General features: G+C 41.6%; 2 protein-coding genes across 4 annotated transcripts in view; one reads left to right on the top strand and one right to left on the bottom strand.

Moving 5' to 3' along the window:
• Positions 1 to 10,431, top strand: part of tnmd (tenomodulin) — a 62,074-nt gene extending 51,643 nt beyond the window's left edge. Inside the window, exons 5-7 of the mRNA XM_078260270.1 lie at positions 4,359 to 4,521; positions 5,740 to 5,834; positions 10,030 to 10,431. Coding sequence (XP_078116396.1) covers positions 4,359 to 4,521; positions 5,740 to 5,834; positions 10,030 to 10,239 — 468 coding nt within the window. The 3' untranslated portion in view covers positions 10,240 to 10,431. The remainder of the gene's footprint in view (positions 1 to 4,358; positions 4,522 to 5,739; positions 5,835 to 10,029) is intronic.
• Positions 10,432 to 14,956: 4,525 nt separating this feature from the next.
• Positions 14,957 to 19,077, bottom strand: part of elf1 (E74-like ETS transcription factor 1) — a 42,683-nt gene continuing 38,562 nt past the window's right edge. For all 3 annotated transcript variants that reach the window (XM_078260268.1, XM_078260266.1, XM_078260269.1), the window contains one exon: positions 14,957 to 18,021. In XM_078260268.1, coding sequence (XP_078116394.1) covers positions 17,223 to 18,021 — 799 coding nt within the window. In that variant the 3' untranslated portion in view covers positions 14,957 to 17,222. The remainder of the gene's footprint in view (positions 18,022 to 19,077) is intronic.

Genomic DNA, 19,077 nt, shown 5'->3' on the forward strand with positions numbered 1-19,077 from the left:
CTCCATCGCTTGGAAAAATGAGCGGCGCCGTTTGATGGTGTAGTTACTGTAGTCCACGGCGAAGCGGTTCTCTTTGCCGCTGACCTCTATTCGAGAGCCTCTGGCTGATCCGGTGTTGCGCTCTGGACCAATACAATGAGCCCGCATCACCTCCATCTTCTCACCGTTGAGAGCAGGGAACCTCTGTGAATTTAGTGAGCGAAGATGAAACAAAGTACGCTGCGTCGCAGTTTTCAACCTTTTCTGGCAGGTTGATAATGCAAATATTATCCCTCCGGGACCTGTCTTCTAGCTCTGCGATGTTTGCTTCGAGTTTGCAGCATGTTGTTTGGAAAGACTGCTTGGATTTAGCCAGCTGAGTGGAGAGCCCTTTGTGGTCCGTTTTCAGCTTCTTAATTTCATTTGAGTTCGTCGTTACCTCTGTTTTTATGTTGTCCAGCTGTTCTTCAAACTTAGCAAACTGTTTCTCAATAAAGGTTTGCTGCTCTTTCATCGCGGCAGCTAGCATGGACGATACAGCTAGTTTAAAAGACTCAAGCTTTTCGTCGTCTTTCAGAGGGTCAAACCCTGTTTTGTTTCTCAAACCTTCAGCCATCGTGTACACGGGGCTTACGGAGACTTGGGGCAAAAAGTTGTTAAGTTAACAATGCGAGGTGGATGGATAATATGTTAAAGTTGGGGGAAGAGGGCAAGAGCAACCGCGCTACGCAGCCATCTTGTCTGCAGGTCACGTGCAACCACTCACTTTCCATTATATTTTTGATATATTTTGAATTGTCATCTGTGTTTTCCTTCGCATAGGCTGAATAAAGGGATTTCCACTGTAAATGAGTGCATTAAAGTGTATCAGAATGCAGGAAATGAAGTCTCTGATGCTCAAAATTTCCCTGGGGGAGAACACTCAGACCCCATATGTCCATTCTGGTCTATATATTTATATAGTACAGTATACCCGCTAAAATACATTTGACTAAACCACTGGGTGTGGTTGAGGCCTGGCCACCAGTCCCAAACCTAAGTTAACTTATAACTTCACAAAAAAGTACTTAACTTTAATTGTATAACAGCTTTAATAATTAAAACTCTCTGTAAGAAACTGAATAAACGTATTTCCCAAAATGTCAAATTAAAGTAATTATTTATTTTGTTTATGTTTATTTTTGTCATTACTCCAAATATAATAATAAACAGTGACCTTGGCATGACCACACCAAGGTCTGTTATCACATCATACAGTGGCCCCTGATCCGTCCTCTGTGAGAATCCACCCACGTGTGACCCTGGAGAAGATCAGCACAAGTTCCTCCTCAGGTGGTGAAACACATGAAGCTCAGAGGGTTTAAAGCCAAGCACTAATAGTTCCTAGCTTAACCCAGCCGCAGGCTTTTAGGAGAGAGCGCTCAGAGCAGCCACGGCAGGCTTTAGAGCCGAGGTGAAAAACAATGGGAAAAATTGCGAAAAACTGCAAGCGGCTGATAAGGAAATGCAGCCCCTGTGAGGGAGAACCAGGTGACAAACATGAATTGTTTGCCTGGATTTTTTCCTCTCTTTTCAATTTGCCTCCTCTATGAAACGTCTGAGGGAGTAATCCCTGAGCTTCCTTCCAGTCCCACCAGTCTGACATGGAAATCGCCATCCACCTCCCTCACACACCTTAACATTGTCAACTGATTCTGCTTGCTCCATTAAACAGCCACTTAATATGGATGACCAATGCTCACCCAGCAACCCAAAACCTCCCACTCAGACAACAACTGCAAACAGAAAAACTGCAGAGGATGTGAATACACCAAAGTCCTGCAAGCACACAGTATGGTTTGTTTTGTCTCATATTTGTCTGCATGAAGATATGAGCTCAATTCATGACAGGGTAACCAGTAGGACTACTCTGCAACAAAAACTTCAGTTGCTACATTTGGTGACGTATTCAATCTTAAAGCCTGGTTACACCAGCTAAAGCACAGCAGTGTCTTTCCAAAAACTGTAAACTAGTAAAGCTAGTAAGCTAACCGCTAACATGCTAGCCAGCCAGGAACATCATAAGCAAATCTCTGAACTTTTTTCTATTTCTATTCTATCCAAGCTAGCAAACTTGGTAATTGTCAACTAGAATTCAAAATATGCATTTGTACAACCAACTCCAGTCTCAAAATTATCTGTCAATTATGTCTCTTTTGCGGAGCAGTTTATGCTTCCTCAGAGAAGAGCTCAATAAAACTGGACAGTGCCATTTTGTACTCTTTCTCTGTCTGTCCCCGAAAAAGGTCAGCACTGTCAAGACAGTTTGCTATTTGTGGTGCAAATTTGCATGTCAAAGTTCACCAAAGTTGAACTCAAAATAAAAAATAAAATAAAATAAAAAAAGCTTTACTTTGCTCCCACGAGCAAACCATGTATAAGTCCATCAGGCCTTTATTGCAAGTGCCAGCACTCTCACTGTCAATTGCATAAATATGGGTGTCAACTAAAATTCCCCACCTGGTACTCTGCATAATGAAACCCCCTCCCTGTGTAATGTACAGTATGCTAACACTCTTCATGAGAAAATATGTGTTGATCTCTGGCGAACATAGGTCCACTTTAAACAATGTGTCATGTAGACAGTGTTTCCCCCCTTGGGACACAGTGGCAAGAGAGGGTAAATTCATTAACTGGAGCACAACTGGTGTATAATTAAGTTGTAAGCACTGTGGGCAGAAAGCATACATACACCAGGAGCAGGCCGCACAAAACAAATTAGCATCATTCCCAAGGTCCAATACTTGATAAAAAGTAGCTTGTGCCCTAATAATATATCATTTGTCAATATCAAAATAGAAAAGCCTTTCAAAAGTGTGTATAAACTGGAGGACTATAATCATGTTGTCTTTGTGCTTGTCAACTGGCATTTAGAAATCCCTGCCCCATGCTGACCTTTCCTACTTCCCCCCAGGCCCTCTTCTGCAAGTTATTGGAGTCGTTTCTCAACTGTGAAGTCAAAGTCATGTTGTGAGCCCCGTGTCGTGACCTCCATTTACTTTCAGAGAAGACTAACTTGGCTTTAGCGGTTAAGAGGTCCAATTAGAGAGTGCTGTTTGTGTTCCTCGAGCGTGGTTTTAATTTCTGCAGCCACAGGAACGGTGAGCCCGACAGCTCATTGCCAAAGCACCACCTCCGTCGTACCACAACAACCCTGCTACACCCGTCCTCCGAGTCATCATTAGTCTACTGGCCGGCGCATAAAAGTGGGGGAAGTGTGTCTAAAGCTTGGGCTACACACCTCCTTCACCCAAACAACAGAATGTGCTTAAGTCTTTTTTTCCTCTCTGCAGGTCACAACTGTGCTGCTGAATGACAAACAAGAAGCAGCATGGAAAGCAAAACTGTAATTCAAGCGAGAGTGACAGGGGTGAACATGAGGGAGGGGGCACGACCCAATATAAATGATTCTTGCTCCTACTATAGCCCCAGGATTCTACGTCAAGCTTAACTAATGTGCAATTAAGCTTTAGACTGGGAGAAAATCACCTTGTAAAAACATTTGTCAAGTGAACTGTTTTTCTGTTCTGGGTTGCTAATTAACAAGGGAATGGGAAGAGGGGTTTGTTTGTGTGTGTATTTACATATACATGAAGAAAATAAATATCTGCACTGTTAGGGGAGAGCATTACCAAATCCCCTTCATATGTCTCTATTAGACAACACTGACGTGTAGTCCCTATCATTAAGCAATAATAGTTTACTTTACAGCTCATGAACTACAGTATCAACAAATTAAGCACACTGATAGTGCTGGGTGCCAAGCGAAGCATTACGGTGGAGGGCGGAAAGAGACGGGGGAAGGGGGAAGGGGGGAGGAGAATGCAAGGCTTTATTGTGTCTGTCACATTAAATGATATTGCAGCCACACTCAGAGTAATGAAGACCACTTCTAAAGTCATTTAAAAGTCAAATCATCACTGTCTGTGAATTTCAATGATGTATGATAGAAAGAGCATGCCGCAGGCTTGAGAAGAGGGTGAGAGAGAGAAAGAGGAGGGAGTCAGGGCAGTGGGAGTCAGGAGTCAGGAAGTTGCAGCCCTCTCAGCGGACAAAAAGGTGAAAGATAAAAACGATGACACTGGAGCTGCTGCGTGGCTCAGGGGAGGAGAGCGCAAATGCAGGACTATATACTTTGTGTGGAGCCTGGACATTTTTGCAGGCTCTGACATGTTGTATTGTATGTATGTGTGTGTGTGTGTGTGTGTGTGTGTGTGTGTGTGTGTGTGTGTGTGTGTGTGTGTGTGTGTGTGTGTGTGTGTAGTGTGTGTGTGTGTGTGTGTGTGTGTGTGTGTGTGTGTGTGTGTGTGTGTGTGTGTGTGTGTGTGTGTTCCTCGCAGGTGGAGACCGAGGCCATGGATATGGATATGAAGGTGGAAGAGTCCCAAGTATGGGTTCCTGCCGAGGAGCCCATCGTCAACCCAGCCTTTCTCTTCAACTCTAAGATCTGGGAGATTTGCCAGGAGCTGCCCATCCACTGGATCCACCCCTCTCCTCTGAGCGGTGAGAGCAGAGGCCTCTAAATGCAGATTATTAACACTCTCGCCAGAGGGCATCCCCACAGGCTATAGGCAGGCCCATAGGGACCACATGTTTTCCCGACCACATTAAGCATCCAGCCTAGGCTACTCTCTGTGTGTTTGGAAAGTTGAGAGACTGATAGCCAGTGGGGAAAGAACCATTCAGATCCTTTACAGTACTTGAGTAAAATTATAAATAACAGAGTGGAATTACAAGTACACTGTAAAAGTAAAAGTACAGAGGTGTTAGTAGCGAGACTACTTAAATGATCAAAACTAAAAAAATACTCATAATGCAGAACAACCCCCATTCAGAGTGTTTTAATATATAACGTCAACTATGTAATATCAGCGTGTAAGCAGCATTTTAATGTATAAGGTTGAGGTGGAGCTGATGTTAACTGGTTTATATGATGATTATGTTACGTGTTCTGCAAAAAATGTAAATTATGTAGTTATGTGAGTCATGAAGTTTTTTTTTTATTTCAAAAACAGAAAATCAAGCTGAAAGTCTAGTTAGATTATCACAACCTTAGAAATCATCTTTTTAGAAGTGAGTAGAGCAACTCATTTATTTTATAGAACTTATGTTTATTGAAAATTGAAAAAAAGGAGGATGAAGCCACAATATCAATAGATGATGGATAGAGTTTATATTGAAAATGTATCAGAAATCAAAATGTTGAGTGTAATTATGGATCATAAACTCTCTTGGAAACCTCACTTAGCTTATATAAAGACAAAAGTGTCCAAAAGTATTTACCAAATCTGAACCCAAAAAGTACAGGATGTTGGATTATACAAATGTTGAACCTAAAGCATAACTGTTGTACTGTAAGTACAAGTACCTCAAAACTGTACTTAAGTAAATGCACTATTTAAATTCCATTCTAGCTGATAGTCATCTGGAGATTTGCTTTTTAGGGATTGTCCTCAAAAGGCTGTGTAGGCTTTACTAACTAGGATCTGTGGAAAGTGATTTGTATGTTAGTATCACAACAGCAACAAAATCATTGTTACACAGAAGCATGAAAAAGCTTGGAATAAATTCCAGAGTATTTCTCCTGAATGTTAGTAATTAACATCGAGCCACTGGGAAAATAGAATGTGCGAGCCAAAATTTAATCTAAGAGCTTTACTTCAAACAATAGAAAAACTGTTGCAAGAACATAAACAGCTCCTCTCTTTCCCGCTCTCTCAGATGCTGAGGTTGGAAATGTGGATGCACCCGATGCAGAGGTCACAGGTCAGCGTTTCACCCGTGACGTCCTGGACCACCCTGCCGTAAACGACTATGTAAGTAGGCCCCCCTGCGGCGCATCAACCCAGGCCACACCACAATCTACAGTAGAGCCACTTCAATCAGCTCCAGCTTTGCCTTGACTCTTTCTGCATATAAATCGCTCACTAATTGATTGACTTTGTGCACCAGAGGGCATAGCAATTGCTCTATATATCTGTTTAAGTAAGGCCAGTTCACTGAAGACTCCCTTAATGTCTCTCCATTAATTGAGAGGAATATCCAGCCTTTCAAAGGCAGAAACTTCTGCCTACAGCGCCCGTTAGTTCCTTTTCTCACTTCCTTTTTTCTGAGGCACTACGAAGGAGCACTCTCAAGGTCACTCATTGCTTCACAGATGAGTTACGTTTATTAATAATGCTTAAATTATCAAAGCGTATAAAATGACTGGAAAGGCCAAGTGGCATATTCTGGTGTTCTGATGTAAACCGCTCAACACTGTTGGTTAATCATCCCTGACTCTGAGGGAAAACCATATAAACCAGTATATAACACAGGTATTGTGCACTCATATTGACACAAAAAAAATTGCAGTTGCATACTAAAGATATCAGAAACATACACAGGTGCACCGATATCCCACACACACACATTCAGTACTCACAGGTGAATAGCTACTAAAGCTAAATTCAAGGATAATGAGTCGGGCTCGGTCTCCTTCTCAGAGCAGTGAGAAACGGTGAGAGACACACAGAGAAATGAGACGTCCTATAATGTTGACATTTATCAGGCCCATCCCAGAAACGCCTCCCGCTCAACTCCTCAATTCCCCTCCCCCAGCCTCCTGTGTCTTCTCCCTCATCATCTGCGGCAGGAGATGCAGTGCTATGCAATTAAAACATACCAGGGGATGAAAAACTTGTCTCTCCTTTTGAAGCGCGTTCTGGCACTATCAGCGTAGTCAGAGTAATGCATACCACTGCAATCCATTCCAGCAGCACATCCAGGCTCTGTTTGTGGGTCCGGCGATAACAAAGGCCTTTGTGGCCAAGCAGAGGGCAGGCAGCAGTCTGTAATTGGGAGTCTGAACTCTCGCTTATTCCAGTGGGATGCCACATGTGTTAGCCAAACCTTTTTCTTTTTTTTTGTGATTCGTCCAGACCTCATGTTAATGTGCACACAGTCAGAAAGCAACCACGCACACACACACACACACACACACACACACACACACACACACACACACACACACACACACACACAGTCTGCTGCTCACACTATTTAGCTCTCTACCTACATCCTTTCATCTATCATGCTCACACACGTTGACACATAGTAATATGCGTTCACTTCATCTGCGTTTCATAAGTCCGAGTTTCAGAACTCTTCACAGTTCACGTCTGGAAAGCAGAATAATCGCTTGAGTCCTTGTGACAGAGGCTGACAGATATATGAAAGTGACCTTTGCCACAGCTGCCATGTCAGAGTGCAGTGTGTATCAGAGGTGGCCCTGGAAATTTCAAACTGAATAACTACCATCTGACAAGGCTGAAGGGATGGTACCACTGTCCTTGACCCATGAAGCAAGGAGGGGCTTCCAATATGAGCTGACCTCACGTACACGTGGAAACATGTTTGGCATGTGCTTCTGCCTGCATCAAAGTGTACGTATTGTGTGTTAAACTTGGACCACACTCAGGGTCAGGCTAGATGGCTGTTAATGCATAACACAAGTGTAAAAAGCTGAAGGAATTCAAATCTATGATTGCAGGAGCTGTTTGTGCCTGCAGAGAAATCTTTACACTGAAGCTAAAGCCCCTTATCACTCTGGTAAACAGGCAGTGTTTACTGAAATACATGACTATCTCCTCGTTCAATTACATCCAATTTCATTGTAATTCCACGCCACTGTGAGATGAAAACCTGAGATCAGGATCAAGCGGTGAGGCAGTTTTGTGTGTTGTGACCGTCCTGTACCTCTACATAAAAACATTTTTTGGATTAAAAAGCAGGGTATGAAACAGAAATGTTATCGCCGCTGTTTTGATCCCAGAATGAATGTGACGAGCTCTGCTATGAGATGTAATACCACATTCAGGCGCGTGCTTCAAGCTCATGAAGAGCAGTGATCAGTGTGTGTGAAATAACACCAATAAGTGTGGAGATTAGAGGAGTCGTGATTTGATTCATTACATCTTATTGAACGACTGACGCAGTTTTCTACTCTGCAGACTCATTCATATCCAGCGCCTCATATTATGCACGTAGGTGTCTGTGTGCGTGTGTGTGTGTGTGTGTGTGTGTGTGTGTGTGTGTGTGTGTGTGTGTGTGTGTGTGTGTGTGTGTGTGTGTGTGTGAGAGTATGTTTGCACGTGTATACGTGTGCAGGAGTGTGTGATGAAATCAGATGCAGCAAGGGGGTAATGGCTTTTACTCTTCATTAATGCTGCTTGTTTTTGAGTGACTGCCTCAGATTTCCCAAGGTGAACAATTCTTATCACCGCAGCATCCCACTAGAGACAGCAACTCCGAGCCAGAGTGATTAATATGTACCCTCCGTTTTAAAAGGATAGCTCTGATTAATTGTCTTTAAGGTACAATGCCGCCTATTGGCTGTTTGTTTTGATAAACGCAGCATCATTTGAATAGAATAATTTCTCCATTTTCTGAGCCGGAGCTCCAGATTTCATAACATCCCAGTTTGGGCTGCGAGGAGCAGATAAGGTTATCATTGGTCCATTGACAGCTTTCGTGTTGTTTCTATAACAGATTGTTGCCTGGAAGCTGATGACCTGAAACTTGACTGAAACAATAAATCATTAAAAGCCTACCTGCTCTTGTCATAGTAATAAATCAAACCCAGCTATCCTAGATATCATCTGTCGCACGCTGTCTATGTGTTTTAAGTATGTCTCATGAGTGTGTAATTTTACTCAATTTATCATAGCTCACATGAAAAGCATAGTGTACATTTTATGAGTCATGCTTATGATGAATTTTTTGTTATGTGATTATAGCTGCTACATAAAAGAAAACAAATATAATGTGTGTAAAACTACTCTGATTGACTGCCCACTGAATTAGAGTAGACGCAAGAAAACCTCTAATTCCCACTCTAAATCTAGCTGGGGACTAAAGGGACTCAGCCATGTGCTCCTGCGGGTCCTGTCCTCTTAAACAATTCCCACACATGTTTTTATTCCCAGGAGCGGATGTATTTTGTTCTGCACTATTGCATGTAGCTGACTCACTGTAAGCACTTGTATGCCAGTTTGTTCTGAATGTGAAGTCATCGTCGCCTGGATCCCAGCAGTTTAACGAGACAGCGCAGGATTGTCTCTAAGGATTCATTTACTAAAAGAGATTGAAATGTGGTCAAATGCACACTGAGGGCAGTTGCTGCTTCAACTTGCGGGGTGAGTTAAGTGGCACTTCTCCGAACCCCATTTGGAGTTGCTCTTGATCAAAGGCATGGCACCACCCCCCCACCCCCCCGAGTCTATGAGGGCATGAACCAACCATGGGCCATTAATTCTACCCAATTTACCTTTCGTTTGGGTTTCATTTGGCCCCTCTATAAATTCAGAGGCAGCAGGCAAGAGCAAATGAAAGAATCCTTGTTAGGCGATCATTACTCTGCTAATTGCTTTAGGAATGTGCCATGCACTTAAAGTCAAGGTCAGGGGGAGGCCGCCAAGACGTGGGGAGCTCTAATTTGAATGCTCTACTGGAGGAGGGTCTGCCATTTTGGTGCAGAGTGTGGGCTTCGGTCGAGGGAGTTAAGAGGTCAGAGATGAAAGAAATATTGTAATTATGCTGGTACCTGTCGGCGTTAGAGTCCCTTTGATTGAAGATAGCACTGGTAGAGAGGCTGTGAATGCTGGATTCAGAGATGGGGCATTGTGAAGCCATGCTACCTCTGGTATAATAGAAAGGTCAAGGGTATTATATCATGTTTTATGCTCCCGCAGCTTAAATCAAGCTCGCTCACTCTGCCCGCTATCTTGATCTCTTTGTCACAGTCATCAAGCAAGGCACAACTTTGCATTTTCACAGACATCAATTCTGATCTTTTCACTCCTGTTTGGTTTTTACATATATTCTGCTGACCTACAAGCAAAACAGGCTCATCAATTCACACCATTCCTTCCTCTTCTTCTTTTTTCTTCTTCTCCTGCCCTTGCCTTGAGAGGACTGGCATTTGTCATGTGTGTGTGATTGTAACCCTGCCCATTGCTGTGTCATCTGCAGAGAGACATTGGAATCGAGCTGGATAACCGTTTGGATGACAACGGCTACTGCTGCCAGTACTGTCGCCGTGGTTACCGCTACTGCCGTCGCTACCACGAGCCCTTGGGTGGCTTCAACCCATGGCCATACTACTACCAAGGAGGCCGGGTCATCTGTCAGGTTGTCATGCCGTGCAACTGGTGGATCGCCCGCATGCTGGGGAGGATCTGAGGAGGGCGTGTGCTGTCTGGGATTTAAACTGTATGTCGTTGTAGGTGCAAATTCTCCTGTCGATAAATATTCCAGACCACTCTGAGACCAAAGCTGACCATTGCACACAATTATTATCCAATCTGAAAGTTGGCCCACAGTCTAAATGGCATTTGAAGTGTTTTGATTCTTTCTTAAAAGGCATTGCTCGTTTACAGCTGTCTAATTTCCTTTGCTTATCTACCCATTTAGTATTCTTGCTATTTGATTCTGTTGAATGAGTGCAATTTAGTTTGGAAGATGTTACCAGAAACTAATCTGCTCTAGCACTCTGTCCTGACTTTGTCATGCATTCATTTTTTTTACTTCATAGGTTAAAAGACTTGTTCTACTAATACTGTATGTATGGAAATGTACATACAGTACACAAATATATCCAACAGTCTGAGTGGTGCTATCACATTAGCTATTTAACTAAATATATATGTTTTGTCTCAGTTGTTTGTTATCTGTTTAATTTCATTGCTTAAGCAAATGAAAAACCCTCTCTATATCCACGTACAATTTGAATACTATATGCAATATATTCAACTTAAAACAAAATGAGGGAAAGAAACAAATAAGCAAATTAAAATAAGATAAAACATAATTAGACAAATTTTCCTTCTGGCTTCATGTATCAGAACAATTTCTTTTATCTGTTTTTAATATCATGTTAAACTAAGGAGGTACAGTATAACTGAAGATGCACGGACCTCAGCTGTCTTTTGTGATGTAGTTGCTGTTGTCTTATGCTTCATTGTTTTCCCTCTTGTTGCAATCCGAAACATTCTTTAAATAGTGCTACTGTTCAAACAGTTTCTTCTTTGCTTAGGCGATTTGAATCTGTTACACCACATCTCAATCTGTCGAGCTGAAATAACACTCATCTGAAAGTAACAGATAAGCAAGCGAGATAGGCATTTGCAATTGATGTTCTGTCATCAGAATAACAAGGTGCATAAATGCCCAAGAGTATTCAAGCGATGTGAGATATTCAAAAGTTAAACAGAGAGACAAAAATGGAGCACTCATGTTGTCATAGTTTGCTTTGAAGGCTTCTGTATGTTTCTTTGTCTTTATGAATTTTTTTCCAATTAAAATTTCATTTTATAAATAATGTGAGTTGTAAAATCATATGAAACAATGGGATTTGAAAGCTGATGTGTGTGTTTGAATCTGACTCATGCAATCTGTAAGACTTCTTTGTCTCTTCTCCATTAGTCCCATTGCTCATTAGCAAAAACATTTAGCATCAAATTGACAAGAAAAAGCTAGACGTGCATGCTTTTATTGATTCTATTTCATAACCCGAGTCTCTCTTGTGTATCTGATGCATAATAATGCATTGTTTACAGTAATAAAAGAGCACCTCGCCTGCTAAAGGTAAAGCTGGATGATGACTCATATTGGCAGTGTGATAATAATATCAGTGATATCAATAATATTTGGCAGCGAAATGGATTACGTGAAAAAGGGTGAAACATATTACTATATGTAAATGTTTTATGGATATGCTCATAAATGGAACTCAGACTGCAACCGTATTGTTATTTTTAAATCAATTATGTCAATAGCCCAAAGCAACATGTAAGTAAAAAATGAGTTAACAAATGCAATAATTGCAAACACACTTCAAATAAACTGACAAATGTACAGCAAAGCCTCTAGGCATTTCTGAAAAGTTCATAAAATCATTGTTTATATAATTCATTTCTCACTATGTCCCGCTTATCACATCAAATAGTTGAGTGTTTATTGAAGTGATGCATACAGCATGCTGGTTGCTGCTGCTTTTGTAGAGCTTTTGCTTTCACAGCATTGGGAAATAGTGTAAAGTGTATTTTCCATGAGATGCTGTTAGTTGTCTATCTACCGAGGTCTCTGAGGACTTTGAGGACTCTTTTGTGTAGTCGTGAGCGCAAATTGCCATGGAAGCCCTGAGGGTCAGTCTGAAAGGGATGGCTCACCCTGACTGGAGAGGCTGATACAGATATTACAGCTGGCTCCCTGAGAGCTTCTCATGTCTGATGGGACAAAAGTCCAATATTAACCATGAAAGTCAAACTTTAAAGTGCAGACGTCTCACAATTAAAAATCATCATGGGGGAGACCCAGAAAAGGCAGTGGATCGGGGTGATCCTGCAGTTGTACCTTTATGAAAGCCAAACATAGATCACAGTCCAGTTGTTGTATGCTGAAAAAGTGCATTCACATCTTGGTATGCGAAACAAAAATCTCCAGAGATCAAGTAAAAAATGAAAGCATCTTGAGGAAACCAGTTGAGTCTAATCTACAGCAAGAATCTACAGCTTTTGAAGCTGCTAGCACTCAGTGTTCATGGTTTCCTTTTCAAATAAAATGTAAATAATGTGATGTTAAGTAAATTAATGTAGGTTAGTTACCAAGATATTCAGCAATTGCCTTCAAAGATCACTTCAAATATGTAAGGCAGAGTCGGTGGAGTTCAGCTTGAAAAAGTTGTTTTTGTTTTTCTTCTGAAAATGCAAACACTTGAACTATTCCAAATCAAATGATCTTTGATTATTAGTATAGGGCTTTTTAATACCCTTACATCTATATAAATGAAGGTTAATTTGCATTTATACCCTGTATGGTTTAATACTGTCTAAATTAGATATGAGGCAAAATAGTCTTGAGTCTGTGACAGTGAACACCTCCCTTGTAAACCAGAATGAAAGAATATATCATTTCAAATGAAGCCCTGCTAAATTTTTCTCATGCATTTTATACACTGTCTAGGAACCCCCCCCTCCAGCACTTGTTTATCACTGGTTTGATGGAGAGCAAACAACATTGACTACTCTGCAGGAAAAACAGAGATAGCGAACGTCTACCAGGTTGGCAGAGTTCAAAGGATTTTGCCTACCTGGCCTGAGGAATGGCCACTATCATTGAAGCTCACAAGTGAATGAATTCCTTTTGTTACTTATCAAAAAAAGCAGTGAAACTTCACTCCCAGCTGCTTATTTTCATTTCAAATAATCTCTCGTTCATTTAGATCAATGAGTTGCTATTCTGGGGCGGAGGAGAGTGAAAACCAATGTATGAGGAGTGTCTGTATTTAGATTAGTAACCTGAAGGAATAGCTGCTCAGGCTCTGCTCAGGACACGTGTATTACCAGTGCCATCTTGTGCAGAGAGAGGTGTACTGCTGCAAAATCAAGCCAGCCGTTGTTTTTCATAGTTTTACGTTTTAAAACTATGTTACATCGCTGTAAATACATTTAATGTTGATTCTCTGAGAAAACCATCAAATTTTAAAAGAGGTCTATTTAAATCTAACCTTGGCTGCAGGTTGACAAATTAACAGACTGCATATTGCTGCAACGGCCATGCGACTGCAGTCATCAACTCCTTTTCTCTGTAATGTTGCAGTTGGTCTGGTGACCTGATGGTTAAATATGCTCTCCCTGTACTGTTCCTGCTACAGGCTGGAGGCACAATAATGTCAGCCGTCATCCTTCAACTGCTCCCACTGTGAGAGGCAGCATGGCACAGCAGTAAACACTCGCGCTGTGTCAGTGGCTGCAGGCGACACAGAAATAGTCCTCCTCTCCCAGGACCAGACTCTCGCTCCATCTTCAGGGTCTCTGACTCACTAACCAAAGGAATATCACAGACGTATCGGCTGCTAGTAGCCCCTCAATATTTTAGTAATCCATAACAGCCTCCGCTTGACATATGGCAGGTGATCGATGAACCGCTGAGCAGAAAAGCAAAGTGTCCATTTAGATGTAATGGAGGGTTGTTGGTTGGTGATTTTCAGACTCATTTCTACTACATACCCAGCTCATGAAGATGTTTGTTGGAGTGAAGAAGGTTGTAGTGTGTGTGTGTGTGTGTGTGTGTGTGTGTGTGTGTGTGTGTGTGTGTGTGTGTGTGTGTGTGTGTGTGTGTGTGTGTGCGTGTTTTTAACCCTATGGCAAGATTAGATTGTGTGGTACACAGCTGTGCATGTGCGTGTAGACAGAGCTACCACAGTAGGCAAAACCTGCTGCCAGACAGCTTCCTTAACACCACCAAACCCCCTCCTCCCCGACCCTGAACACACACACGCACACACACAGTCAAATCAAACCAATGCACTCCCCAACACACACACACACACACACACACACACACACACACACACACACACACACACACACACACACACACAAACATAACACATGCTCTAACAGAATCAATCCAAGTCAGTAACCCTGCCACACGGCAGCCACAGCCTAAACGCACAAACGCACACACAAACACACACTTCACTCTGCAAGCTGTGGTGACAGACTCGGCTGTCTTCAGTTCTGGGCATGTCACATGCTAATGAATCCACCCACAGCAACTGGAGAAGCAGTCCTCTTCAGTATAGTCCAATCAGTCTCTGGCCTGCAAATGGCTCCAATCCAGTTCCCTCCAGTCGTGTTTTCTTTCTCTTCAAATGCCATGTGGTCGAATGTCCCTCAAAGCGGCAACAACCCAACAATATGACTTTGAGGCAGAAATGCTTCATTTCCATTATCTCGACAGAAGAAATTAATTGACATAGTAACCCCTTGCGAGCTATTTGTTTTCAAAGTTGAATTTAGTTTGTTTAATTCTTTTTTAAATGTGACTTGAGTGACATTTTATCTGTGCCTCACCATTTAAAAACCACTTTTTCTGCAATAAAAACAACAACTGGTTACTGGTTATTCAGTAATGAGAATTTTGTTTTTAATTAGTACATTGACTTTTTCTTAAAAATCTACTCTATATTCAGTATAAGGGATGCAATAGATAGCAACTAAAGATAAGCAGTGGACATACCTCAACATCTCAGAGACAACAAGCTTTAGGGAAAAGGCAGGGCAGATACGGGAATATACACAACGCAAAAAAAAAGAAAGGAAAGGCAAATCCCAACTCAAAGACAGATTTCTATGCAAATGTAACCCAGTGTAATTATTGATTGTCAAACATGTGCACGTATTTATACAATAAGTATACATTCAGAGCCCTTTGGCTGATGAGGGGTTGTAAAGCAGTGTTTAACTCATGTCCTTAGGTGCCAGATCGGATGGTCAGTATGTCTGAATGTCCTCACTCTGCAGCTACAGTCTGGGTGGAAAATACAACCAATTTAACTGTGATACCACTCAGGGTCAATATGGCTTCATCGCCGGCCGGACAGAGGGGCCAATCGGATGGCTAGCCTGAGCGGTCCTTAACAAAATGGGACAGCAAATAAAGAAGGCACAGACTGGACTGACCAGAGACTAGGAGAGGAAGAGGAAAGAAGATGTGAGGAGATGAGGAGTGGAGATGAGAAAAATAAGAAGAGAAGACAATAAGAAAGGAGACTAGGCCAGAGAAAATGAGGGGAGAGGAGGAGAGAGGAAGAGAGGAGAGAGGAGGAGAGGAGCTTTAAAAACAGCACTGGTACGTCTTTGTACCAAATAACTAAAGAAACTTGAGATATGATTTCAGACATACTGATTGATACATTTGATACTTTATGCAGAACATCTTTTTGAATGCATAGTCCCTAATGCTGTTGAAAAAGGTAAAGAGGTATGTCTGTTGAAAAGAAGGAACCAAAGCACATTCAGCGCATGTTCAAATCAGACACACAACAGAGGATATCTACAATAAGAGAATATAACAGTGGAATAATTATGCTGCACTGAGCACTCGAGTCCAAAACTCAAAGCTGATTATATGGAATACTATACAAATAAAAAATGTTGGTCTTAAAAAAGAAATACCAAATAAGCTTCCTGGTATTAAGGTTCATAATCTATGTATTTTCCCTCATGTTTACACACGTAAATAGAAGACAAATGTGCCTTTTTTATACAGAATTTAGAAATTCACAAAATAAATAAATTCACTATGGCCTTAAAATTGAATCTCAATTGTATATTATATTATATGTGTGTGTGTATGTATATATATATATATATATATATATACACACATATATATATATATATATCCATATATATATATCCATATATATTCGATTTCAACAGGATTTAAACCTTGGAGCCTCTAAAGCAGAAGCTGATAAAATCAGTTTTATCCTGCGTACTCTTTCACTCCGTTTGTGCCTCGCTATCTTGCTGTGCCTCCAGTTTGCAATTCTATACAAACAGTTTTTAGAGACTGTCCTTGGTGGACAGAAAATGCCCGTTTCCATAGTAACACCGTGTTTTAAGGCCAGGACTAACGGATGCCTGTTTTGTTTATATGAAAATAAATGAGTAATACGTTCTTAAAAGTCTGAAAAGCCATTTAGTCCATTTTTTATCTTATTCCCAGACGTTTCCACAAAAAAGTCTTGAGCTGTATGAACTTCCTGTAAGGCACTCTTCAATTAAACTCTGAGCTTTTTCGTTTTCTCCAGATTGGACACTGTGACACAGCATCCAAACTTGTATGTTGTTTATTTTATTTTTTTAACACACGTCCCCTGCACGTTCTCAGAAGTCTGAGTTCAGTGCACCATTTGGCATTCAGTCCGCAGTTTTGGTTTGTTGCATTCTCCTCTTTAAACATACAAGTCCAATGAGATTCAAGGTAAGAAAATGACTAACTGGCACATTTGGTAGACAGGGATCCCTGGTTTATCCAATGGCTGTTCTCCTGGAGGGGGAGGTTGTTGTCTGTGTTTCTGTGTATATGTATCTGTGTGTGTTAATGTCTATGGAAAAGTATCCCAAATCTGAAAAGTGACTCTTTAGAAAACCTTAACACTCCCTTGATTTTTTAAATTAGGCACATAGTCACAAAATATGTGAGTAAACAATAAATCCTGAGGCTGAACTGACCAACCTTCCAGACGAACATGCTGCAAGATCCCTCGCTCTGATCTTTGATCAGATCACTGTGGTACAAAAAGAAAACATTAAGTCTGTGGTCAAAATGGATTCAATTGCTGTTTTTGGTTCAGCTTGTGTCCTGCAGCCCTAAGCCTCTGCAGGCTCTGTCTTTATCTGGACAAAGTTTGCAGGCAAGTGGACAGACAGTGGCAGCTCCTGCAGGCCTTTGAGTCCCTGCTCAGGCTGCAGGGACATCTCCCCACGCACTTCCAGCTCCTCTACAGGGGTCAGGCCCTCACCGGGACTGCTGCTCTGGGAGAAATGTCCATTCATTATAGTTTCACTCGCAGCCTCATAGCCCTGACTTTGACTGGTATCAATGATCACAGTCCTATACTGCAGCTCTGCTTCCCCTATCTCAATCTCTTCTTTGTCAAAGATATTTTCCGCCAGTGATGGATCACCATTCACCATCGACTGGAAGTAGCTGGGGTCCAGCATCTCCTCTTTGACATGCAGCCCTGAGAAGTCGCTGGATTTGAGCACAGTGGCAATTACGGTGCCTGGCTGCTGTGCAACCATGGTCTGCCCACACGTTGTGTTGATGGTGACCAGGCGAGGGAGAGTGCTGAGGTTAGAAGCAGTGGAACTAATGACTCCTGGAGGGGAAGTGCAACAGGAAGAGACAGAGGAGCCCATACTGGTGACCAAGAGGTGCCGAGATAGGCCATCCTGCAGGCTGTTTGCGCCACCTGCTAGAGAGGCCGTCTGGATGGTGAGCACATCTTTACCACCTGCTGTGGTGGAGGGCATGGTGTGGAGAATAACCCGAGGGGGGGAGGAGTGGCAGGAGTCCCCGTTGGCCATAACCGTGGTGAGCGGAACAGACTGAAGAGAGCCGGGAGATGTCAGGACCATAGGAACTGATGCAGGAGCAGTCATGGCCCTGAAAAGACAAAATTAACTGATTACGTACTTGTGTTTCTTCATCTTCTCTGACAGAGCTGTTGTAATTAAATAATCAGTTTGTAGCTTTGCAAATATAGAAAAGAATTATTTTTTAATGGAACCCTATTTAGAAAGTTGCCCAGTGCACAGCAATGATCCTAAACAGCAGAACTAATGCCCTTATTAATATAACAAACTGCGTTGTCAGCTGTACTGCAGAAGTCATTATTCTCCTTGATTCCTAACTGCAGACGATGTTTAACAGCGATGTTTAACAGCCAGATGACTGATAATACATTGATTGTGCAGGCAGTATAACAACTAAGAAACTAAGAATACCAAAGAACTGGGTCAACACATCAACAACAAATAAGCATTATAAGATTTACAAAGGTAGTATGTACTGCACGGCTACTGGATTGGATTTTACATGTTTTGCTGTTACTGTGTCCATTCCTCCACATCAAAGGTTTGAGCAAACAGTTTATCTCAATTTCTGAAAAGCTGCCAAGGTTTCAAGATTGAATTGAATTCCCTTTCATGTTGCAGCCATTAATAAAATGTCAACATGGGTTGAGTCATATAATGTGAATTTAAAAATTTTTAAAGTGTATTTTTATGCATGTGTGTATGACCACCAGATTTGAGTAATTTTATGTGTGAGGGGTTCTCAAATTTGTGAATTTCCACGGCCACCGAATAAATAAGCTTCACACCTTAAACACTCACGTGAAAAGATGTTTGCTATCAAAGCATCCTATGGGTTTGGAAAAGATCCTGTCTGACGTTGGATTTCTGAGGTTCACACTGATATTGATATTTGACAGCTACAAAAATCTGATACAACATATCGACTGATTTTATATCGACGGAATCTTTAGATAAAGACATTTATTAAGCATCCCTTAGAGGAATAATTTGACATTTCGGGAAATATGCTTATTTGCTTTCTTGCTGAGAGTTAGATGAGAAGATTGTTACCACTCTCATGTCTGCCCGTTTAAATTATGAAAGACTACAGCCAGCAGTCGGTTAGCTGTGCTGGAACAATTTT

This window comes from Sander vitreus, chromosome 10, assembly GCF_031162955.1.
Source record: "Sander vitreus isolate 19-12246 chromosome 10, sanVit1, whole genome shotgun sequence".
NCBI lineage: Eukaryota > Metazoa > Chordata > Actinopteri > Perciformes > Percidae > Sander > Sander vitreus.